This window comes from Sinocyclocheilus anshuiensis, unplaced genomic scaffold (genome assembly GCF_001515605.1).
Source record: "Sinocyclocheilus anshuiensis isolate Anshui unplaced genomic scaffold, SAMN03320099.WGS_v1.1 scaffold1143, whole genome shotgun sequence".
Lineage (NCBI taxonomy): Eukaryota > Metazoa > Chordata > Actinopteri > Cypriniformes > Cyprinidae > Sinocyclocheilus > Sinocyclocheilus anshuiensis.
The window spans coordinates 258,567-283,331 of record NW_015546123.1 but is presented as its reverse complement, the minus strand read 5'-3'; the positions used below and the strand labels follow the sequence as shown (position 1 = coordinate 283,331).

Here is a 24,765-nt window from a genome sequence, read left to right as displayed (position 1 = left end):
ACAAAATATTTCTATTTCAAATAAATGTTGTTCTTTTGAACTTTCTGTTCATCAAAGAATCCTGTAAAATGTATGTCGATTTCCACAAAAATATTGACAAGACATCAAACATTGAAAATAAGAAATGTTTCTTAAGAGGCAGATCAGCATATTAGAATGATTTCCTATGGATCTTGTGACACTAAAGACTGCTGAAAATTCAGCTTTTACTAACAGCAATAAATTACAAAAAATTAAAATGTATTAAAATAGTAATAACATTTCACTATGTTACTGTTTTGTATTTTTAATCAAATAAATGCAGCCTTGGTGAGCATAAGACTTTTTTTCAAAAACATAAAAAATCTTACCGACTCCAAATGTTTGAATAGTTTGATAGTGTTGATTGCTGAATGTCATATTATTAAGAAGATGCAGAATGTTTATTAACAGTGATTTTGTTGGCAGTGGAGCGGTTTAACCCTCAAGAGAACCGCTGGCATACAGTGGCACCCATGGGTACCCGTCGGAAACACCTGGGCTGTGCCGTATACCAGGACATGATCTACTCTGTGGGTGGCAGAGATGTACACTTTTTTTTATTTTTTTATTTTTAAGAAAGTAATAAATTTATTCAGCAAGGATGCATTACATTGATCAAAGGTGAAAGGAAAGACTTTTACATTGTTACAAAAAAAAATTACATTTCAAATAAATTGTTCTTTTGAACTTTCTATTCATCAAATCCTAGAAAAAATTGCATACTTTATGCACCAAGAGCTTGTAACACTCCAAAGAGAAAGGAAACATTTAAATCGCATCATATGACCCCTTTAAGCAGCACAACTTGTTGAAACAAAGTTTTCAACATTGATAGTAATAATATGAATGTTTTTTGAGTGCCTAATCATATCAGAATGATTTCTGAAGGACTTGAGTAATGGCTGCTGAAAATTCTGATGTGCTATCGCAGGAATAAATTACATTTTAAAATATTTGATCAAATAAATGCAGCCTTGATGAGCAGTTTTGTAAGAGACAAAACATTTTTACAAAATTTTAAAGTTATTTATATTGAATCATGTTATATATTATTTTCCAGTTGCTAATTGTATGATTTTTATGATTGTTTTTTTTTAAGGCTATATGGTGGAATGAACTACAGGAGGTTGGGAGGTGGCGTTGGTGTGATAAAAATGACTCACTGTGAATCACATATATGGTAACACCTACAGTATCCATCTCACAGATGCCTCACCATAGCTTGTGCCTCATAGAGACATTGCACATCATGCAAGAGGAAAGCCTGTTAAAAACTGAGTATTGTCTCCAGTTACTGAGATGGCAAAGGTATACCATCTCCTGAATCTGCTCTGAGGAGGCTCACCTGGCCATAGAACATCACTCCATTTGGTTTTTACATTTGGTTTCTCTTTCATACTTGAGAATAGCCAAAGGCAGTGTTTCGAAGAGAGAAACAGCAGCTGGAAAAGCATCAGCCAGAGCGTTTGTTTTTCTGGAAGGAACTAGACTTCTGTTGGTCTGTTTGACTGCATTGAAGAATAACTACAGTAACCTGAAACGCACGTCGCTGGGGATTGGTGTGAATGACGCTCGTTCTTATGAGCAAATGTTTCCCTGATTGATGTTCTAGTCTGAATTGGATGCACTGTGATATCTTTACCATTTCTTTAAGTTTAGGTTTGAACAGAGCTGTACACTGAGCATTAACTGTTCTTCTGCATTTTTACCAGATGTAAGCAGATTAGTTGATGTGTTTTCTCTTTCTTTGGTGTACTGAAAATGCAGTCCCTCCTGAAACATTGCAATCTAATGAAGCAGTCAAAAACAGGTTTGACATATCAATTTGTTTACTTTTATACAACCGAATGCATCAATGAATCAGTCCATGCACTTTAATCCACTCTATCTTTTCTATTAAAGTTTGTATTTTGTTTTATCTTGTTGGATGTATTATTTTATGCAAGTATGAGGACCCAAGATAAAAATAGATTTTTCATAATCTGAAATTTAAGAACAAACAGGTTTGCAGTAGTAGCCTGCATGTATGGTCAGAAATGTAATGTTAAGCTTGTTACTGAATATGGGATGAATCTCTTTGAAATGTTACAACTGCCCTTACATTTTATTTATTTATTTTTTTAAATGAAGTTTTTTTTTTCTTCCCACAGGACAGGTACGTGTTCTAATCTTGGTGTTGAAATACGGTTACATAAAGTATATCTTCCATGATCTTATCTTATTTAATTTTAAAGATGTTCAACTGTCAATACATTTCAAAACTTTGAAAGTGTAAATAAAATATCCAAAGAAAAGTAGTCCAGATGTTTGCAGTCAATATTGAAATTGTGTTTATAGTTGATCAACCTTTTCCATGAGGTTTAGATCAGTGGTTCTCAACCTTCTTGACTCTGAGGCCCCCCATTGTTCAAGACAATATTTTCTCTGGTACTTCTGCTGTAATGATGACAAAGCAGCTTGTTTTTTAAAAAAATTTTGAATTGAAACTAGGAGTGTCAATAGATACAATAGGAATAACAGTGATTTTTGTAATTAAATCAATTCCAAGGACTCTGTTCTTCACATTTAACATGCTTTATAGTAATTTTTAGCATTTAACTTAAGCATATAACTTATTTTAAATAATTTTAAGTCATCTTGTAGCCTCCTGCTTGAGAACCACTGATTTAGACTCGAATCTAAATGTCCAATTTTTCCTTGAACGAATTTGGAGATATGTTAAAATATAAATAAAAAAAATTCTACTTAGATTTGTGCTTTATTGAGAGACGAAAGGTAACTATTCAAATACGTTGTTATGCACATCTTAGGTCCTTTTCTGATGTAAATGTTTTAATGAAAGATGTTTTGAGTGCAAATTAAAGAAAGTAATATGCAACAACACAGTCGATTTAAATAAATTACAAAATAAGAAACCGATCTTTTAAAATCCAAGCTAACATTAGAACAGACTTCTGCTTGCCAGTTCTACCTACATGCTTTGTAAAATGTTATATATTTAGATTGTTCGATTCTGACATTGTTGGCACTGCTAGTAAAACGTAATCAGAAAATTTCAGAGGCCCTGAATCAAAACACATCTAAACAACCAAAATCAAGCCACTATTCATTGTGTAAAGATAACAAATATCCCTAAGTGATTTACATACTTTAAAGGGTTCAAAATGTTTGTATAAAATATAAACATGTTACAATATACTAATAGACATACTAATGCCTATTTGTGTGAACTAAATTAAGAACCTATACATGTAGTTGGGATAAATTTACACAGTTGATAATCAGATTTATTTGTGATAAATGAGTTGTATCACATTAATATAAGCCTTATGGACTGATCTAATGTTATTTGTCTTGATAAAACTCTAGTAAGTTAAAGAAAAGAAAACAGGCATCTGAAAACAGAATAAAAAGTTCAATTTTAAAAGCTGGAAAACAAACAGACATTTTACAGCACAAAAAAATAAATATGAGACGCCAAGCTTTAAAAGATATAAAAGTTTAGATGGCATAGAAATAAAAAAAAAAAAAACCCAACAAACCAAAAATGCATTTACAAATCTAAAGTAGGAAGCAGATTTTAGGTTGCCATTTTCAAAAGAGCACATTCTGTCAGCAGGGTAAGTAAGGTGGTGATGTAGTCACTGTTTCCGATCTGAAAGAGAAAAATCAAGCTATAACAATTATAGATGCAATGCAGCACACGCTGTATAAACAATGAATAGATATGACACTGACACATAACAATTACCTTGATTTTCCCATCAAGATGTGCTGATCCCAGAACGGTAGATACTTTTACAAGTGTGCCAGCAGACAGGTAGATCTTAAAGTGTCTGAAAAAATGAGTCTCCAGCCCGTTGATGAAAGACTGGACCTCTTTAATGTCGATCAGGTCATCTGTACTCTCCTCTGGGTGAATGCTGTTCCAGAGTTCCCACGCATCCCGTGGGTTAACTGTATACGAGACATCCAGGGGTGGCTGTGTCGGAAGGCTCCAGGCCAGTTTCAGATGCCTGATATTGCAGGTGGGATGGCAACCAGTCCACAGAGCAGCCAGCCAATTGAGAGTGGTGGAGTTTAAAGCCAAAGAACCAAAGTTGCAATCAAAAGCCCTCTCGAACCAAGATTTAACCAGGGTTGTAAGAGACTCCGGTCCACTCGTGCAAAACAGAGGTAAGCTGATAAAATCCGGAGGCAGTGACCTTAGGTACTCCGGATCACCATTGACACATGTGAGCCAACCGCGCCAGACAACTTTCGGTGCATCTGCCACTGCAGCAAATACTGGTTTGGACTGGATCTGAGGGAATAAGAGAAAAATGAACATAAATGTGGCATATTTATAAACTACTGTTCAAAAGCTGAATCTTCAGCAGCCGTTACTCCAATCTTCAGTGTCATATCATTTTTCAGAAATCATTCTACTATGCTGATTTGGTGCTCAAGAAACATTTCTTATTATTATCAATGTTGAAAACAGTTGTGCTGCTTAATATTATTGTATTAAGTATTTTTTTTCCAGGATTCTTTGATGAATAGGAAGTTCAAAGCAACTTTTTGTAGCAATGTCAATATACAGTATCTACTGTCACCAAATTGAATGAATCTTTAATGATTAAAAAAAAAAAACCTTCTGATCCCAAACTTTTCATGTGATCCTTTAGAAATCATTCCAATATGCTGATTTGGTGCTCAATAATTACTTTTAATTATTATAAAACTGGTATGCTCCTTAATATTTTTATTTTTGTGGAAACGATGCATTTTTTTTCAGGATTAATTGATGAATAGAAAGTACAAAAAGAAAAGCATTTATTTAAAACAGAAATCTTTTCTAAAATTATAATTATAAATTATATTTACTTTCGGTCAATTTAATGCATTCTTACTGAATAAAAGTATATTTCTTTAAAAAAAAAAAAAAAAAGACAACCTATTCAGGCTTACCTGAATGAAAACAGTCTCAGCATCCTCATCGGTCTCAGCCAATCCAAGAACTGCAATAAACGTGACCTTAAATCCTGCTTCTAGCCCGACTTCAACTGCAACTCCGTGCTGTTTCTCTGCTACAATGAAGGCTGAAAGATGTTTGGAATATGATTTCAGCTGTGTATGTCTGAAGTGATGCAAAGGGGTGATGAAGGACAGCTTCCACTCATTTTTTACCAGAAGAGCAATATGCTCAGGGTCAACCTTATTCTGTAGAAAGAATAAAGACATTTGACACTCAAGCCAGTCTATATCAGTACCAGCATATTGAGATATACTGAACGAGTCATTTCTATGATCCCTTACAGTGATTGTTTGTGATTTGGCAGTCCCTCTACTGGTTGGGATCTTCAAGACTGCTAAATGTCCTGGTGTTTGCCAGAAATATGAGGATGCCTCTACACAACTCCGACCATAACTTTTGCTTCTACGAGTAACAGGTCTGCTGGCGGGAGTATTGACGGCACTGCATGGGTAATACAAGCAACAGATAACGTTATGGTTATTAATAACGACTCTACTACTAATGGAACCAACAACAGTCAGTAACTTCTGTGTTAATGAATAAACTATGTTATATGCTTAAAATACACTAAATATTGAAGTTATAAAGCATTTAAACAAACCACTTGATCAGCAAACAAAAGACAACAGTTCAGACAACCGCTACTATTAGTTTGCTAAACCACTGCATGATCCATTATCGTTGTATTAAGCGAGACGCGCAAACGTGTTGTGTTTCAAATAAGAATTCTGCGCGACAAAACGTTTTAAAAGAAGTTAAAAATATTAAATCTGTCGTACCTTCCTCTCCCCTCCATGATGAACAAAAACACACCGAGCCACAAAAAAAAAAAAAGCAGGAAGAGGACTTGAACATCCCGTTTTCCCATCGTGCAACGGTGCGGGTCAGGAATACTAATCGATTGCTGCTACCAAGAGAAATATGTATCATATATTTCTACATTTAGTCGACTCTAGATCATACTTACCAGGATAAATAAATGGTGTTGACAGATTAAATTACCAATTATAGTAATAATAACCAAATTATGGTACATAAAAATAATAAAAGTTGTTTATTGTCATGTTACAAAAGATTAAATCGATTAGTTCTTGTTTGATTAGTCATGTTAAAGCTGCAGCACACGGATGCAGTTCACAACTTTCACGATTCAGAATGTCAGTGAAAATTCATCTGGATTAAGGTTTTGAATTTAGTTCAGTTATTTTTATATGCCATGCGAGGCAAATTTTATAGGTGTCTGTATTATGTGTAGACCGAATTAGTTAAGGAAAGGAAAGAAAAACAGGTGACCGTCAGTGTCACATTCACTGCAATAATGTAACTGGATATATAGCTCTAGACTTGCGTACACATAGGGGACATAAACAAAACATACACAGTTGTGTGAAGTAACAGCTCTGAGAAGTATCTTTTCATTTGTTAAAGACAAGAAAGAATCATTTTTAGCCAGATACACCACGACCCCGCATTCAGGACAATGGCAAACAAATACAGATTCTTTTTGTTTAGATCAACCCAGCAGGTGTTGAGGTGTCTGTATAGCAGAAGAGCAGTACCTTCCATCAATCATATTTATTCCACAAAACCATCTTTACCTCCAAATTCGTTAGCATGGGCTTATAACATCTCCAGAAGCTGCTCTACTTACTCATCAGGTAATGTGACCTTCATTAAACTTGACAGTGTATTTGTAATAGCCCCTTTCGGTCGTTTCAGTGTGATATCTTTTTGTGTCTTGTAGGTCAAAGCAGTTTTTCATTGAGAAGCCACACGTGTGGAGAATTGTGCTCCAGTCATGTAGATGAAGAGGTTACTTTATGTGGCTGGATTCAGTACTTGAGGTTTGAGACACAATGTTTACTCTTTCAAAAATTCACTTGAGCCACATCACTATATCAGATCAACATATCTGTACTTGGCTGTTTAGGCAAGATCTTTTTGTGATCTTGAGAGACTTCAGTGGATTGGTGCAAATTCTTATCCCACAGGATGAGGTAGCAGCACGCTTTTATTGCTTTCCTATTCTGTGTCTGATCATTTAATTCTGGTGCTTACCCACTTATGTTAGTTAATTTGTTGCAGTAACGTGTTTTCACCATTACTGTATATTTTTCTTTGACACTTTATTTCTTTAGTCCAAATCAGAACTGAAGAATGCTTTTCTTGGTCTCACTGTGGAGTCGGTCATCATGGTTAAAGGAAGGGTCAGGTGTAGACCAGAGGGACAGGAGAATAAGGTTGCTATGTCTGTTCATATGCACAATAAAGAGAAAAGTTTGACACTTTACAGGTCAGTGTGAAATATGTGTTCATTTGTAATTTTTATTCAATATTAGAAAATGTCCACAGGAGAAATCGAGGTCTGTGCTGAGAGCATGGAAGTGTTGAATACCTGTCGAAAGCTGCCATTTGAAATTAAAGAATTTGTCAAAGTAAGTAAAAATATTTTTTTTAGACTATATAAAAAAGTGTTGCATGCATTAAATTTGCATTATGAAGTAGTTCTAGTTTTGCTTACAGTAGTTCTTCAGTAAATCTCATAAAGAACATAACAAGGTCATATTTCACTACAAAATCAAAAGGAAAAAAAAAAAGATACCATTCAAAATTTTGGGTTCTTTTAAATTTATTTTAAAGTTTTTTATTTATTTTTTATTTTTTTTATCAAAAACAGTAATATTGTAAAATATTATTACAAATTAAAATGACTGTTTTTATATTCATATATTTTAAAATGTAATTTATTCTTCTGATGAAAGCTGAATATTCAGCAGCTATTACTCCAGTCTTCAGTGTCACATGATCTTTCATGATTCTAATATGCTGATTTGGTGCTCAAGAAACATTTCTTATTACATCTTATTACATTAAATTTCTTAGAACATTTTTTTCAGGATTCTTTAATGAATAGAAAGTAAAAAAAAAACAGTATTTATTTATGTATGCATTTTTTAATTTATTTATTGTAAAATTATACAATTATTTAACTATTTGTTGTTACTTTTTATCCGTTATCTTGCAGGGACAAGGACAGGATCTTTGATTCAGTGTCATGGAAATGATGTCACAATGAAAAAAATCTTAATTGGCTTAAAAATATGAATTATGACCTTGGAGTGTTTCTTGACAGTGTTTGTGATATGTCATTTGCTGTGCAATAGCCAATGAATTTCATTGCAGATGGATGTTCTTTTCTTTATGTATATGAAGTTATGAGGTTCACAGAGTAACACTTGTTGTCCAAGTTGGATAAAAAAAAATCCCTGATATGTTTAATTTTAATTCTTTTGTTCGCCTTGAAGAAATCTGAAGCCCTCCGGATGCAGTATCGCTATCTTGATCTTCGGTCACCCAGGATGCAGTACAATTTAAGACTGAGATCACAAATGGTGATGAAAATGAGGGAGTACCTTTGCAATTTGCATAGTGAGGATTTACAGTGGTATATTCATGCTTGTACATACATCTGTTCATGTACTACAAAACTCACTGGACATTACCTGTCTTTCCCCAAGGATTCGTGGATGTGGAAACACCAACACTGTTTAAGAGAACACCAGGGGTAAATATTTTTTTCTGTATAAATCAAGTGTCATTCTTATAACCGAAATATAATGCAAGATGCTAATTCAGATACACACTATTTTTTGTTTCATAGGAATCTATCCCATGTTGCTCTGCACATTTAATCAATATGGAATTGTTAAGAAAAATATATTCATATATAATATGTGCTTGCTATTCATATGCACTCCAAATCTTCAGGAATTCAGAAACGTGGCATGAGTGTTTATTTATTTGATAACTTTATTAAACTTCCAATCTTTCACTCATAAAAAAAACACAAAACAAATCTAATACTTACTGAGCCAAATCCAAAGAATGTAGAGGATGTATTGTGCAGAATGTAGCTTGACACACTAAGCATAAAAACATTTTGTAATTGCAGAAAGGTTGAATTTATGAGAGTTTATTTTACGCTACACAATGCTTCTATGCTTCTGTCTCTTGTCTCCTGCAAGAAACCCCTGTAAGGCTTGCCCAAACATCAACAAAATACAGCTGGTACGAAATATTGTCAGATCATTACCCAAAAACAATTCTGAGCAATCACATCACTCTGGTTTGTTCCCTCTGGCTTTGTTGTTCTAAGAACTTTTACATCTGTTTTCAGCGAATGGTCTTTTAAAACTTTTAAAGCTTTGATACATATGTATGAGCGTCTGAATGCTACTCACTTTATCTTGGTAACCCCGCTGTTACTGGACACTTCAGTTTGCTTAATAAATTAATCAAGGCTGAGTGAGAATAATGAATTTATACAATGATATCGGTAATTGAAAGCATTTTTTTTTACATTCATGCACAATGTGTGATTGACACACTTAAAAACAATTGCATTTTCCACCATTGACATATACATAACTGCAGTGTTTTTTCTATACTGTTGTCGCTTAATTTAAACAATATTTTAAAAATGGTTTGAGCCTATATGTTTTTGTAAAGTCACACAAATTGACGTTAGTGAAATCACTTCATAATTATACTATTATTAGACTTGTTATTTATTTCTAAAAAATTCAGTACTTTTGGCTACATAAATTCATTTCGGTGCATCATTAAAAACTGCCTTCCAAATAGTACAAGTACAGCTGCGGAAAAGTCTATGGTACAACAAGGTGGTCAGTAGGGGGCAGATGATCATCTGGAATGTTACAATGTCTGCTAAATGACCCATCGGATTTTTACAGTTGTAGGTGTTGAATAACCATCTATCTTATGTAGGAGGACTTCTCTGTATACAAAACCCATCTATTTTTTAATGGATGGATGGATGGGTGAATAGATAGAAGGATGTGTGGGTGGATGGATGGTTGGATGGATGGATGGATACATAGATAGATAGATAGATAGATAGATAGATAGATAGATAGATAGATAGAAAGGTATTAAGTTGCATTGATACATAGACAAATCATTGGAAGCCATTGAGGTGTTTTACATTTTTTTATATTTTGCATGTTTTTTTTTTTTCCTCCCCCTGAACTGTGCTAATTTATTTTTGCTTCTCTCTTTTGTATTTCATAATGTGACTTTCATTTATCAGATTGGCTTGAGATATGCTGGCTGATTCAGTTCTCTGTGAGAGGCAGGAATACACAGAGTTTATTCAAGTGTAACTGTGTTTCTCAGGGTGCCAAAGAGTTTGTGGTGCCATCTGGAGACCCTGGGAAGTTCTACTCTCTTCCACAGAGCCCACAGCAGTTCAAACAGCTTCTTATGGTGGCTGGCATAGACCGGTAAAAAGCATATTTTCTTCCTTCCTTTCCTTCATATTCACAGATTGTTGTCAGATGCTTGGCATGTTCACTAAACTCTGCCTTCACTGACTGACAGCACCTTGAAAACAAAGCTACACACTGTTGGCCAACACACTCTCGGAATAAGTATTAGTCTTAGATGTTAGCAGCTCTGAATTGTGCAGAACTGCATTTATTCTAATGCTGTGCAAAATGCCAAAACAGTGACATGTATGTGGAGTTTACTGCCTGATACGGATTAGAATGCTGCTTTGAATTCTAGCCGCTTTTTGAAGATTTTTTCTCATTTTTTCTAATAATTTCGAATTGTGAGGTGGTATCAGCACATCAGTCACTGTGTGGGTTGCTGCTGACATGTTTAACTTTGCTTACAATGTATGTGTATTAAAGGGGTCTAGAGTTAAAATAGTAAGAGTAGTTAACATTAAAGAATTGTCAGATTTCACAGGACCTAATTATATGATCATTTTAAACTCAACTCTTTAAGTGAGTGTGAGATGATGGCAGATATCATATAAATGTAAACGTAGAGGAAATGAACATGTACAATAAAATATCCGAGGTCAGCTGATAAATAAAAAATCTCTAATATCGACCAATAACCAATATGGGTTCCCCTGTTATGATTTCCCATTTTATTTGTAATGCAACATTTTTTTAAATAATTATAAATATACTATATAAATATACTGTTCAAAGGTTTGGGGCAGTAAGATTTTTATTTTCATTTGACACTGAAGACTGGAGTAATGGCTTCTGAAAATTCAGACTTGCCATCATAATAATATTTCACAGTATATCAGAGTTTTAAAGTTTTTATTTTTATTTTACTGTTTTTAAAGCCTTCCTGAGCAGCATAAACTTCTTTCAGAATCATTGAAGAATCTTACTGACCCCAAATGTTTGAATGGTAGTGTATATTATTTTTTTATTTTTTAATTATAAATATTATAGTATTATTCTGAGTGCACCTTTAAATACTTAAAAAGAGATTTCTTTTGTGAAATAAAGTTGAAGCAAAACCAGGTGAACAAAAGTGTGAGAGAGGGTGGGCAACCACTCAGAACACACTAGTATTGTGTTGACATTTTTGCACAGGTAAGCACCTCTCTCATTTTGTTCAGAAAATGCAAAAGTCTAGTTTCTATTAGAGTTTGATAAATGATAATGGCCACAATAGTCTCATTTTAATTTCAATTTTGGCAGCACATTTCTTTGAATTAGTAGTTGCGCTAAGCCAGGACTGCAGGCTATTTTTAATGAAAAGTCTGTCAAAGGAAAATGATATGCTATGCATGATTTAAAAATGTCAGTCAGTATTGGTCCACAGTCACTCACTTGCTGGTTATCTCCTGCAATCTCAGGTACTTTCAGCTCGCTCGCTGCTACAGAGACGAGGGCTCCAAGCCTGACAGACAGCCTGAATTCACACAGGTAATGATGCCGCAGCATGTCTGACAATATCTGTGAAACTGGGGCTCGATTTTGATGCAGATGAATATTGATTGTGCTAATGATGTGGCTCGCTCTAACTTCCACTCGTGAGAGTGAGAGCTGCTAACAGGCTTTGCAGGATTCTCACTCAGACTAAAAATCATGAACCCCAAAAGACCATTTCGCTTCTGTTCAGACAGGCAGCAAAAATCTGAACTTTTTTCCTTTTTTGGTGCATTTGTGTCAAATCCGATTAGTTGTCAATGTTTTGAATTGCAAAAAAACACATGACATCTAAAACCTGATCCAAACTGCGTTCAAAATTAATTTGAAATCCAATTAAAATCACATTTTATACACCGTCTGAGCAAAAGGATCAAATTTGAAAAACAAATCATATTCATGTGCAGTGTGAACAAAGCATTTTCGCTCATTTCTCTCTTTTTTGTTGACACATCTCCTAGGTGGATATTGAAATATCCTTTGTAGACCAGGCGGGAGTCATGAGTTTGATTGAAGGCTTGGTCCATTACTCCTGGCCAGAGGACAAAGGACAGATTAATGTTCCTTTTCCCTCCATGACTTATGAGGAAGCCATAAGAGACTATGGAGTTGACAAACCAGACACTAGATTTGGGATGAAGGTGACCGCATGTTCTTTCTTTGTACACATCATCCTAGATTGGACGCAAGACATCAATGAGGTTGTTTGCATGCTGGCCGTCCTTGGCGTCACGCTGTGCTGGCATCCTGTTTCCCCACACATCACAGAATTTCATGCGGTGCTCAACAATTAAAAATGAATCCCTCGTGATACGTTTTCTTGCACTTGTGTGCGTCCTGAATGCGTTCAGTTCTGCTCATAGATTTACAGAGCCTTTTGCTGAATCTGTGTTGTTTTAGCATTTCGATAAATAAGAGATAAATGTTAAATACACAACCATTCAAAAGTTTGGGGTCAGTCATTTTTTTTTTTAAGAAATTAATAATTTATTAATAAATTAAATTGATCAGAAGTGACAGTAAAAGCATTTATAATGTTGCAAAAAAATTATATTTCAAATAAATGCTGTTCTTTTGAAATTTCTATTCATCAAATAATCCTGAAAAAAGTATTACTGGTTCCAACATAATATATTTAAGCAGCACAACTGTTTTCAGCATTGCTAATAATAAAAAGTGTCTTGAGCACCAAATCAGCATATTAGAATGATTTTCGATGGATCATGTGACACTGAAGGCTGGAGTAATGGCTGCTGAAAATTCAGCTTTGACAGCACAGGAATAAATTACATTTTAAATATATAAAAGTAGGAAAGTTATTTAAAATTGTAATGATATTTCACAATATTGTTTTTTTTTACTGTATTTTGATCAAATAAATGCATGCTTGGTCTTTTTTTACTCCAAACCTTTGAATGGCAGTGTATGCATTTGTTTTAATTACATGTTTTTTATAATTTTTTAAGTTTTATTATAATTTTTTTTTTTTATATATATATATATATTTACATATATTCCACAAGACACAACTAAATTTACACAAATTGTCTTAATAATAAATTTATATTCCCTTTGTGTCCTGATGTGATAGTTGTCGACTGAGTGGCAAAACTCCACAAGTTAATTCTGAAGTGTTTTCTTTTATTCAGCTTGTGGATGTCACCACAGCATTCCAGGAATCGCAAATCGAGTTCATCAAAGATGCACTTCTTAAACCGAGTGGCTGCATTCAGGCCATCTGCGTCCCAGAAGGAACGGTAAGGACAGAATCTGGAGATTCTCATTCTTATGTCCCAACACCACAACTGAATCTACAGCGTAGTCAGTGTAGTCTGATTTCCAAACAAATTAATCTTTTCAAGCAGCTCTTTCTAGTGATTTAAAACTGACAACACAATCAGTGTAGCCTGGTTTTCAGACTAATAATTATTATGGGCTGAATGAATGTATCAATCAATGAAATAATTTGCCACATTAGTAAACTCAGTATTAAATGAATTTCATTTGCAGCTCAAAAGAACGGAATTAATCACTAACAAATTAGTATTGATAAGATTAAAATTCTTTTTATATTCCTTAGAATTCATATTCTTGCCCTTCAAGGAGTCACCAAACCAGAAATGTGCTCCTTTTAACTTATTAACTCCTTTTAACTTATTAAAATTATTTAACTTATTATATGGGAAATCAATGAGCAGCATAATCAATGATGTAATTCACATGGTCTTTATTCTATTTAGACTTTTATTGAAAATTAACTGCATGTGTTGTGCATTACAGTTTCTCCCATTCATACTGTATATCTAAGAGTGGTCCGTCTTCTCCCCCTTATACTACCTCTGAAGCAGTTGAAGCTAACTGTGTGTGGCATTTCTTCCGCAGAAATACCTGAAGGGCAAAGACTTAGAGTTCCTGAAACAAGCAGCCAAGACACAGTATGGTCAGGTGAGTTGTGAGTCTTTCTTCCTTTGTTTGCTGATGAAACGCCACCAGCATTCAGTGTGCGCACATTACTGGAAGTCTCCTGAAATATTTATTTGAAAAGTAATCAATAAGTCAGGATGATTTGGTGGTAAAACAGTCAAATGTAACACACAGCATACTTACCCTGAGGCAAGATCGACCTCACTAGAGGGACACAGCTCCCTATTTGTGTTGTAGGCCGTCCATGGAGTCTTACAAAGGGAATGTAATATGTGTACATATGGTGTGGTGGTCTCCACACCATATGTAGTACATATCTAATTTATGGCTTGTAATGATTCATATCATATAAAATTGTTTGATCCATTTTTCATGTTAATTCATGTTAGATGCATTGTAACGAGTTAAAAACGAATACTAATTTGCCTCTTGCCTCAGTCTGCTCTTGTTAGTGGTGCTGCAAAGGCAAACAATCTATATTAATATTGTTCATAATGAGGGAACTGTCCCTAAATATTGGGAGAGTTCACCCAAAAATGAAAGTTGTAATAATTTTGTCACCCTCATATCATTCCAAACTTGCATACACTGGAAGTCAAATGGGTGCAATGGTGTTTTGGACCCCATTAAATTTCCTTGTATGGACAAAAAATCAGATAGTCAAATTCAGAATATTTTTCTTTGTGTTTTACAGATTACTGTAAGTCATATGGGTTTGGAACAACATGAAGGTGATAAAATGATGACAGAATTAAATTTTTGAAACATATGTGACCCTGGACCACAAAACCAGTCATAAGGGTCAATTTTTTGAAATTGAGATTTATACACCATCTGAAAGCTGAATAAATAAGCTTTCCATTGATGTACGGTTTCTTAGGATAGGAGACAATATTTGGCCGAGATACAACTATTTGAAAATCTGGAATCTGAGGGTGCAAAAAAATCAAAATACTGAGAAAATCGCCTTTAAATTTGTCCAAATTAAGTTCTTAGCAATGCATATTACTAATCAAAATGTAAGTTTTGATATATTTTCGGTAGGAAATTTACAAAATATCTTAATGGAACATTATCTTTACTTAATATCCTAATGATTTTGGCATAAAAGAAAAACCTATAATTTTGACCCATACAATGTTTTTTTGGCTATTGCTAAAAATATACCCAAGCGACTTAAGACACAGGGTCCAGGGTCACATATAGCGTAACCAGTGTAGTTCAGTTCCCAAAATGAATGGACCTTTTAAGTTATTTGTTTTTTGTAAATCAACTGATTCCCAAACAAATTATTTTTGAGTCGTTTATTTTTGGGGAATTAGAACCATACAGCATGAGCAGAGTTGACCAACCGATTCCCAAATGAATGATTTGTCATTGCTTTGTTATTAATAAAAACATATAGCACAACCAGTGTAGTCTGACTCCTGAACAGCTAATTCAGACTCATAACAGCTTATGAGTCGTTTCTTTTTGGTGAATCAAAGTCATACAGAACGACCAGTGTAGTCAAGCCTTTTAATGAATTCAGTGGTTCGGTTTGGGCGACCCAAATTCAAGTTCTGGCTCGTTTTACATTCCAGTGCCGTCCACCTCTCACATTCCACCCTGTCAAATCTCTACTATCCAATAAAATAAAATAAAAAGTCCAAAAAGAAATCTAAAAAAAAAACACATTTTCTTTAATACTTCTGATAGCCGACTGTTCTGCTTAGTTTTCCCACTCCAAACACTCTAGTCTATATTGTCTTCTGTCTGTATTTATAAATGGAAAGTGAACTTTGAGCTAGTGCTTTTGGCTTGAACTAAATGGCACCGTCAAAGGTGATTCTCCATTGCTATCCGTTTTAGTCCAGGTCTTGGCTTTGTTTGTGTCTGGGAAACCAGCCCGCAGTGTTCTCGAGGCTGATGATTGCTCAAGAGTTTGTGCCCTATGCTGTCAATGGAAATTGAATATGGGCCGGTGGAGGAAATGGATGATCATTGCTGCGTTTGCACTGTGTGTTGTACAGGAGGTGAGTGTGGTTCCAGTAAGGGCAGATGGTTCACTGAAATCCCCTCTCAGCCGGCTGCTTTCGGACACGGCCAAACAGCAGCTGCTCCAGATGGCCCAGGCCAATGCTGGAGACCTGATCTTCATCACAGCCGGACCCCGGGAGAACGTGGTGTGTGTCCGCTTCCATTTTGTTCCACATCTTCACAGATTCATACAACCATGCTGATTCAGTCTCATGAAAACATCATGAGAGCTCAGGGAGCAAATATCTACAAAAAACTACAGGTGGACCTCAAGTTACATGAAGACATTTTCAGTTGGAGTAAATAATTCAATGCCCAGCGTCCCTGTTTAATGTCCTCATGTACCTTCCCATCAGTTTTTATGCCCTACAGTGATTGATAAGGGTTTTTGGAAAATATGACTTAAGAAGATTGCTGACATGATCTAATCACTTTTAAAAGAATATTCATCTTTTCCATGCCTCAGCTCTCGCTCGGGGCTGGTGCAGATGGTGAGCTTGGCACAAAGTGAGACGGCTGTTTAATCACAAAGCAGAGATGTGAGAGATGGCTAGGGATAACTGGCGAGCTTTGTGAGCTGAGGTTGTGGGATGAATGGTGATGTTGCTAGTGCTAAGTGGGAGAAATAAGAACTGGGGGAGATCTTTCTCCACAAATATAGCTTTAGAGATTTGGGATTTCATTTGCATGTTCCTGCCCTCAAATACGTGTATTGTAAAAGCCTCATGTGGGGTAATTTTTGGCTGTTTCATGAATTAATAAAAATAGTTGTAGTCAAAAATTTAAAATGACTAATCCAAGGTTACAAGTGATTCCCAAATGATCTGTAGCTCCTCAGAACATGTCCTTTCTAAGGCAATCCTGAATGTCCTGTTTCTTATTCTGAAACATTCATAACCTTTTTATGTATGTTAAAGGGATAGTTCAAACCAAAAAGTTCAAACTTTCATAATTTCCTTACCTTTCATCATTTCCTCATGTTGGTCCAAACCTGTATGTCCTTCTTTCTTACGTGAAACAAAATAGAAGATATTTCAAAGAATGTGGAACAGTTTTTGTACTTACAATGAAAGTCAGCAGGGTCCAAAATAACTAGCAACTAGTTAGTAGTGAGAATTGGTCCCTATAACTAAAGTGTTATCCAAAAAACTGTTGTCATTAACTAAAACTTCATTTAAGTAATTGAAATCAAACTAATATAAATATAAACATTATATGAAATACTTAAAAATCAGAAATGTTGCTCTGACAACTAACTGAAATTAAGTATAAGTTGAAGCACTAAAATAAACTGAAATAAAAAAAATAAAAATGTAAGCTATATAAAAATCAGTGTTGTATAAAGTATCCAATTGTCATACTTCAGTAAAAGTACAAATACCTTTATGGAAATTGACTCAAGTAAAATATAAAGTTGCTCATAGTAAAACACTTAAGTAAAAATTTTAAAGTAACTGATATTAAAACAACTTAAGTATCACAAGTACAAGTACATTTTATACATAATGTCACAGCTGATTGTATCAGTCAACCTAACTGAGAGTCTAGAAATATATTATATAATATATAGATATATGTATAGGATACATTATATATGAGTTAAAGGGATTGTTCACATACATTTTTTTTGTAGGACAGTAGAACAAAGTGAGGCACGATGGTCAAAGATGTCCAGTAGAGATGCACTGATCTTGATTTTTCATGGCCGATTCTGATTGCCGTTTTTTTTTTTACAAGCGAATGAGCCAATTCTGATAGGATTGCCGATTTTTAAAAAATATTTATTTTGTTTTAAGCAAGAGAATTAAGAAAGAATTACAATATGAATTGAATCAAAAGATTCATTCACGAGCTAGATATCGCTATGACCGATCAGCAAAGATTGCTTTCAATTTTTTGCACTTTGCAGTCGCAAATGTAACGAAAGGTTCAGGAGAAATGTATCAGAGTAAAAGTATCATTTTTTCCTTTAATATATAGTAAAGTAAACGTCAGCAAAAATATTTATACTCGAGTAAAGTACAGATATTTATACTCGAGTAAAGTACAGATAAAACTGTACTTAAGTACCGTAACGAAGTATTTGTACTTTGTTACTATACATCACTGATAAAAATATATTAAAAAAATTACAAAATCACATAAAAGGTTAAGTTAAAGCCATTGTGGTGTTGCAGGTTTGAGTCTGAACCCATTCCCTCTTTCTGTCCTGATGATTTCTTGCAATGCTTCACTATTTAGCTATACAGGTGCATCTCAATAAGTTAGAATGTCGTGGAATGAATTACTGAAATAAATGAACTTTTCCACGACATTATAATTTATTGAGATGCACCTGTATAATAGAATGCATCATGTTTTAGCGCCCTCTGTTGGGGAAGCTGAGACTGCAGTGCGTGGAGCTGCTTGAGAGCTACGGTGTGCCTGTTCGTGACCCATCTGTCTTTCACTTCTTGTGGGTGGTGGACTTTCCCCTCTTCTTACCCAAAGAGGATAATCCAGAGATGCTTGAGGCTGCCCACCATCCCTTCACTGCTCCAGTCCCCGAGGATGCCCATCTGCTGTACACCCAACCCCGCAAGGTATGTACCACACATCTCAGGCAGTACATCACAGACTGTCTTTTTTTAACCTTACAGGATCATAGCTTTGCATTTTGAAGGAAACACTTAGAGGATAGGCTGTGTTTATTTGATTAAAAGGTAAAAACTGTAATATTGTGAAATATTATTCCAATTTAAAATAATTTTTTTATTATATTTTAAACTGTAATTTATTCTTGTGGTGGCAAAGCTGAATTTTCAGCAGCCATTACTTCAGACTTCAGTGTCACATGATCCTTTATAAATTATACTAATGATTTAGTGATGTATATTTTTCTACATAGTTGTGCTTTGCTCTAATATTTGCTCATAAGTCATAATGATTTATGAGAAAATCTTTCTTTGGAGTCATTTTATTATAAGCATCAAATGGGTTGACAAATCGGTTTGAATGATTAATTAGCTAGTTGGTCTAAATCAAAACCATTTTAAAAAATCCTTATCCAGTCATCACAATTGACTGGAAATATAATGTAAATGTCACAAAAAATTAATTGTTTTCATACCTACCAAAACAAACCTACTTCTGACATCCAATAATCCATTTTGTCAAGGACAAAAGTGACATTTCAGATTATTATATCATGGTTCATCGCAATGTATTGAATCGTGACATACTGTATAGTGGGGTCCAAAAGTCTGAGACATCATTTAAAATTTTTTTTTTTTTTATTTATACCTAAAAAAATGTAGTACTAGATAGCATAATAAATAATATAATTTGTAATAAAAATGTATGCAATTAGAAAAATACAAAAAGAAAACATTTTCAATGGCGGTCTCTAGCATTTTGACCCCACTATGTATTTCGATGTGCATTTACCATGAGATAGTTCAGTGTTTCCCAAACTTTTTTTTAGCCATGGCACAGTTTTGATAAGTAAAAAGTCCCATGGCACACCACTAAGCACTGAAATATAGCAAAATTGCACAAACATACATTGCTCCAAATGGCATATTAAAACTGGATATTATATCAAAAGTAGTACTCACATTTAAAGGGGTCATATGATGCGATTTCAATTTTTCCTTTCTCTTTGGAGTGTTACAAGCTCTTGGTGCATAAAGAAGATCTGTAAAGTTGCAAAGACTAAAGTCTCAAATCCAAAGAGATATTCTTTATAAAAGTTAAGAGTCAACCACGCCTACCTAAAACGGATCGTTCTAACACGCCCCCACATGTCTACGTCACGATGTGGGAAGATTTGCATAACGCCGCCCAAATGTTCACGCAAAGAAAGAAGGCGTAACTTTCATTCTCGCTGTAGTATTGTTGTTGCCGCCATGTCGTAAAGATGCTGTGTTTCGTTGTGAAAGCGAAACTACTTTGTTTGGCCTTCCAAAAGAGGACGATATCCGGGGAGCGGAGTCCAGCCCGGGATCGTCACATGTGGTTGCTGCAAGCCCGCCGGCCGCTCCTTCGTCGAATCCGCCGGCTGCGCCGTTCTCAAGCCCGCCGGCCGTTCCTCACTCAAGCCTGCCGGCCGCGCCGTTCTCTAGCCCGCCGTGTGTGACGCTGTGTGTTTCGTTGTGAAAGCAAAACTACTTTGTTTGGCCTTCCAAAAGAGGACACGACTAGAAATCAGTGGTTAAGTTGTATTTACAACACTGTTCCAGAACAGTTCAACCCAAATATTCAGATGTGTGCAGCACATTTTATGGAGGACTGTTTCCTGATCCTGGTAGAGTAGACCACAATGCCGGCTGTTCTGACAATGACGAATGACAGCAATATGTGTTTTGTCCATCATTAGAACGGTTGCATCTGAGGCAGTAAGTGCATCGCATTACGTTTTCATTAACTTACAGGTTATAAAGTTTATTGAAACTATATGGGCGCGCAGTTATTTTTTTATTTTTTTTTTGCCAAAACCTCATGATATAAAAGATGAAGTGCTATATGCACAGGATATATAAAACAGTATATTAGCTACACCTAGATGGCAAATGCTCTTCTCTGCTCTTCAATCACACACACACAAAAAAACATTAACCTTTATAGACGTAGTGTTTCTTGTGTAAAGAAAATGCTGTACCTATTCAAACATCAGTTCTTTATTTACCCTTGCATTGCGAACTAGCAGAGATCTGTCTCCAGACTATTTTTCCACCGCACAACTGACAACCTGTCACGCGGCACAGTGGTTAGAAAACACTGAGATAGTTGGTGATACCCAGAAATAGTCTGTTGTATAGTTTTATCACTCATGAGCCGAGTATTTCATAGAGGAAATGTATGATCTTGCTCTGAATTCCACGTGTTTCCCCCACCTGTTTATCTGCTCTCTCAGGTGCGTGGCCAGCATTACGACTTGGTGCTGAATGGCTGCGAGGTCGGAGGAGGTTCAATTCGCATCCACAATGCCTCTCAGCAGCTGTACGTCCTGGACACAATTCTCAAGGTAATGGAACAAGAGTGAAAAATTATACGGCGGGCAAAGAGCATCATTTAATGCTACTCTGACAGCGAGTTAAAGCACTTGTAATGGACGTGTCCAGATACCTGACTGCACCATTTTCTTATTTGTGACTCTTACTTAACACCTCCGCACCACCGACTACTCGTTCGGTCGCTGTGGCAACCCATTAAGCTATATTTAACTGCCTTTAAAGAAAACAAATGCTTTGGATCTTAAGAGCCAGGGAGAAGAAACACCACATTAGGGTGTTTTTGCTCAAGTCGATCTTAAAAATTGTGTCTACAAAGGAAATCTTTTTGAAGGTCTATTTACTCTCTTGACACTAAAGCAGTTGTATGGATCTGTATGATTTAGACATGCCGAGACTGAACAATTCCCTTTCAAGCTGAAAAGGATGTGAATTAAGGTCCACTTTGTCCTTTTTCTCTGTCTTGCTTGTGTTATAGGAGGACCCATCACTCCTTTCCCATTTATTGGAGGCTCTGGACTCCGGGGCCCCTCCGCATGGTGGAATCGCATTAGGTGAGTGTGCATTCAACACATGCTACCTTGGACTTTTGCAAGGTTGTTGGGGTACCGAAAGGCCTTGTTGATTACATTCTCCTGTTGGTTAAAGTGGAACGGTCATGCTCAAAAACTCAAATTGCTTGCCCAGCCAAGAATTTTTGGCAGCTTTGTTTCAGCTTGAGACTGTAAACTGAAGCATGAAGTGCCCTTGATCATTCGAGAACCTCTGTTTGGGTTTATTTGTGTGTATTGCAGCACTAGAGCTGTTTTTACAGCTTGCATAAACTGTGATACACACATTTGCCATGTTCTTGTTTACATTATAAAATCTAAAGAGTAAAAAAAAAGTCAACTAAATGTAAGTAATTTAAAATTCAATAACTAAAAACTAAAATCAGGTGTTTTAAATGCTACAAGTGAATTCAGGCATCACAACATTATACAGTATGAAAAACGTATATTAATTTTGAGATTTTCTAAAGATGACATTTAGTGATATTAAATGATTGTTTTTAAAGATTAAAATTAAGAGCATTTGATGATGAAAAGGGTCATTCAAATGTAAAAATAAAGGGAATGAGCATGCATGATTAAATGTATTGAATGTATATTTATAAAAATATTTTAATATACACTACAGTTCAAACGTTTGGTTGTTTTTTTTAATTAATTAATCTAAAGCAATTAATACTTTTATACAGGAAGGATGCATTAAATTGATCTAAAGTGACAAAGACATTGATAATGTAACAAAAGACTTCTGATTTAAAAAGATGAACTTCCTGTTCATCAAAGAATTCAGAAAATTACCACAGTTTCCACAAAAATATTTGTGTTTTCAGCATTAATAATAATAAGAAATGAGCACCAAATCAGCATATTATCAGGATCTCAGACTTGTTTTTGTAATACAACTTGTAATAAATAAGTTGTAATAACATTACACATTACATTAATGAATTAGTTAAAAAATCATTACACATCATACATATGGAAACGATATATTGTGCATTCCTAATAAATATAAAATTGCTGTTTTTTTCGTTTGAACAGGGCTGGATCGACTGGTGTCCATCATTGTAGGAGCTCCCAGTATCAGAGACATCATAGCCTTTCCAAAATCCTTCAGAGGTCACGACCTCATGAGTCGTGCTCCAGACTTCGTCTCCGAAGAAGACCTGAAGCCGTACCATATTTCTGTAGTCTGGCCTAGCGCAGATATAGAAGGTCAGCAGGACAACTCAGTGTAAACTCTAAAATGTGTGTTAATATGCATATGATGTTACGTTTGCACGAGGATGCAAGATGGTTCGCAATTTCCATCGGCACCATGCAGTCGCCATCTGTGTCCATGCCTTGAGATGGACTTCAGAGCAGAAGCAGCAGGATCACTTCCTGTCCTGGGAGAATTGAGCACTATCTTCTGAGCGAAGGTGATATGTGTGTCCCCCTCATCACAAAACACTTTCTTCTTCTGCTTCAACAGATCAGTCATGTACTTTCTCAACATATACATGATCTGTAGTGTTTTCAACTGTACATTTTTAATTACATTCGTTTCAGTGAAAAACTGGTGAATTGTGAGCGTAATTGAATATTCCAATAGGGGGCAGCGTTGTTCCATTGCAACTGTTTACATTGCTCCCCCCCACCCCCTTCACCTGCCCTGTGGTGAAGTCAGCATGCATCATATCCTACATTTTTTCTCCACCACCAGACATACCAAATAAAGCTACATTTCAGTTTTTCTCAGCGATGCCTTATCTGCAAAAGCAGATGCTCATTTTTCATGCCCAGGTACAGCTACTCATTACAGCCAGTGTTGTTTTAAAGCAGACCTGTGAGTTGGCTGCCAAGCTGTGAACATAGTTTTGTGTAAGACATGCTGTTTTTGCTGTTCTTCCAATGACTTTTCCTTAAGTACCCACTCATTGCCTATTTACATGACTATGTTTACTTGGAAGTGCCTGCCTGCGTTCAGTAGATATTTCCATTAGTACTCTAGAGACAATTGCTGTACCAAACCTTGGCTGTGATATAGAGCTCTTCATTAATTTAATAGTATATACATGCGACCCACAAATCAATTTTCAAATTCTGGTCTGGGCTTTTATCCTGTAGCCCTCTTAAAAAGGGATAGTTCACCCAAACATAAACATTCTGTTCCAGACCAGCTTGATTTTCTTTCTTATGTGGAACACAAAATAAGATATTTTCAAAAACATCTCCATGCCTTTTTTTTTGTCCATATAGTGCTTTTCACTCTTCAAAATAATCTTCTTTTGTGTTCTCCAGAAAAAAAGAAATGTATACAGTGATGCACCAAAAATACTCACCTGGAAAAGCACAAAAAAATAATTTCTCAGTTTCACAGGGCTGAAATCATTGACTGAAACCATAACATTTAAATTTGTGCTTCTCCGACCATGTCGGCGTCTATTTCATACAAACTGTGCATTAGCTCCAACAGGTAAATACTTCAGCAGTGTGAACTCACTGTACCTAAATATGATGCTAGGGACAAAAATTTGTTCGGCTGAAATAACATTTTGCAAACATTATGGGAAAGTTACATTTGAATGTTGTGTAAACCATCTGAAACATGTAACTTGTATTAATGTTAAAAAAGTTAGAACATCCAACTAAAATGATTCGGAAAAATAAATATGCAGCTGTAGCCTTTTTTTGGGTTCAGTTGACTGACAGCATATTTCTATTTTTTTCAACACACTGCAGCTACTCAAGCCGTTTTATTTTGCCGTCTGAAATAAAATGATATACAAATATGTGTGAATTGATTGCTGTGTATTTTAGTCCTATATGTTTAAATAACTTATGACCGTTACATCAAAGCAAGCATGATATTTCTGATCTCTTAATGGAGATGCTACCTGCATGATCGGCAAGAAGAAAATTGTAGTTCTCAAGGAATACAATCTTATGCATCATTACTTCATTCAGCATGCAGTGCAGTCTGTTAGGTACGAGGTTGA

The 24,765-nt window shown here is 35.3% G+C and overlaps 3 protein-coding genes across 4 annotated transcripts in view; 2 read left to right on the top strand and 1 right to left on the bottom strand.

Moving 5' to 3' along the window:
• LOC107700971 (kelch-like protein 20) overlaps window positions 1-1,739 on the top strand; it is a 9,056-nt gene extending 7,317 nt beyond the window's left edge. Inside the window, exons 10-11 of the mRNA XM_016502853.1 lie at window positions 448-566; window positions 1,734-1,739. Coding sequence (XP_016358339.1) covers window positions 448-566; window positions 1,734-1,739 — 125 coding nt within the window. The remainder of the gene's footprint in view (window positions 1-447; window positions 567-1,733) is intronic.
• A 20-nt stretch (window positions 1,740-1,759) lies between these two features.
• Window positions 1,760-5,908, bottom strand: LOC107700989 (centromere protein L-like). Its single transcript, XM_016502869.1, has 5 exons — window positions 5,818-5,908; window positions 5,320-5,479; window positions 4,972-5,223; window positions 3,773-4,324; window positions 1,760-3,676 (listed from the first exon to the last, which is right to left on the bottom strand). The coding sequence occupies exons 1-5, from the start codon at window positions 5,904-5,906 to the stop codon at window positions 3,602-3,604; spliced, it is 1,128 nt and encodes a 375-aa protein (XP_016358355.1). The 5' UTR covers window positions 5,907-5,908; the 3' UTR covers window positions 1,760-3,601.
• A 229-nt stretch (window positions 5,909-6,137) lies between these two features.
• On the top strand, window positions 6,138-24,016 carry dars2 (aspartyl-tRNA synthetase 2, mitochondrial). 2 transcript variants are annotated; one of them, XM_016502866.1, is made up of 18 exons: window positions 6,138-6,221; window positions 6,551-6,696; window positions 6,783-6,882; window positions 6,969-7,035; window positions 7,177-7,278; window positions 7,378-7,473; window positions 8,344-8,467; window positions 8,557-8,603; window positions 10,235-10,341; window positions 11,727-11,796; window positions 12,261-12,440; window positions 13,449-13,556; window positions 14,182-14,244; window positions 16,236-16,388; window positions 18,606-18,824; window positions 21,137-21,247; window positions 21,712-21,787; window positions 22,826-24,016. In XM_016502866.1, the coding sequence occupies exons 1-18, from the start codon at window positions 6,166-6,168 to the stop codon at window positions 23,020-23,022; spliced, it is 2,022 nt and encodes a 673-aa protein (XP_016358352.1). In that variant the 5' UTR covers window positions 6,138-6,165; the 3' UTR covers window positions 23,023-24,016. The 2 variants fall into 2 exon arrangements, with proteins under 2 accessions (XP_016358352.1, XP_016358353.1); XM_016502867.1 differs by having other exon boundaries at window positions 6,151-6,696.
• The last annotated feature ends 749 nt before the right edge of the window (window positions 24,017-24,765 follow it).

Excerpts from the sequence above, each read along its gene's own strand:
- LOC107700989 (XM_016502869.1), bottom strand. The coding sequence starts at position 5,906 with ATGGGAAAACGGGATGTTCAAGTCCTCTTCCTGCTTTTTTTTTTTTTG. Across the intron at positions 5,480-5,817 it reads ATCATGGAGGGGAGAGGAAG|TGCCGTCAATACTCCCGCCA; the intron begins GTACGACAGATT and ends TTACCCATGCAG. Across the intron at positions 5,224-5,319 it reads CCAAATCACAAACAATCACT|AATAAGGTTGACCCTGAGCA; the intron begins GTAAGGGATCAT and ends TTCTTTCTACAG.
- dars2 (XM_016502866.1), top strand. The coding sequence starts at position 6,166 with ATGCAGTTCACAACTTTCACGATTCAGAATGTCAGTGAAAATTCATCT. Across the intron at positions 6,883-6,968 it reads GGCTGGATTCAGTACTTGAG|GCAAGATCTTTTTGTGATCT; the intron begins GTTTGAGACACA and ends TTGGCTGTTTAG. Across the intron at positions 16,389-18,605 it reads CCGGACCCCGGGAGAACGTG|CGCCCTCTGTTGGGGAAGCT; the intron begins GTGTGTGTCCGC and ends ATCATGTTTTAG.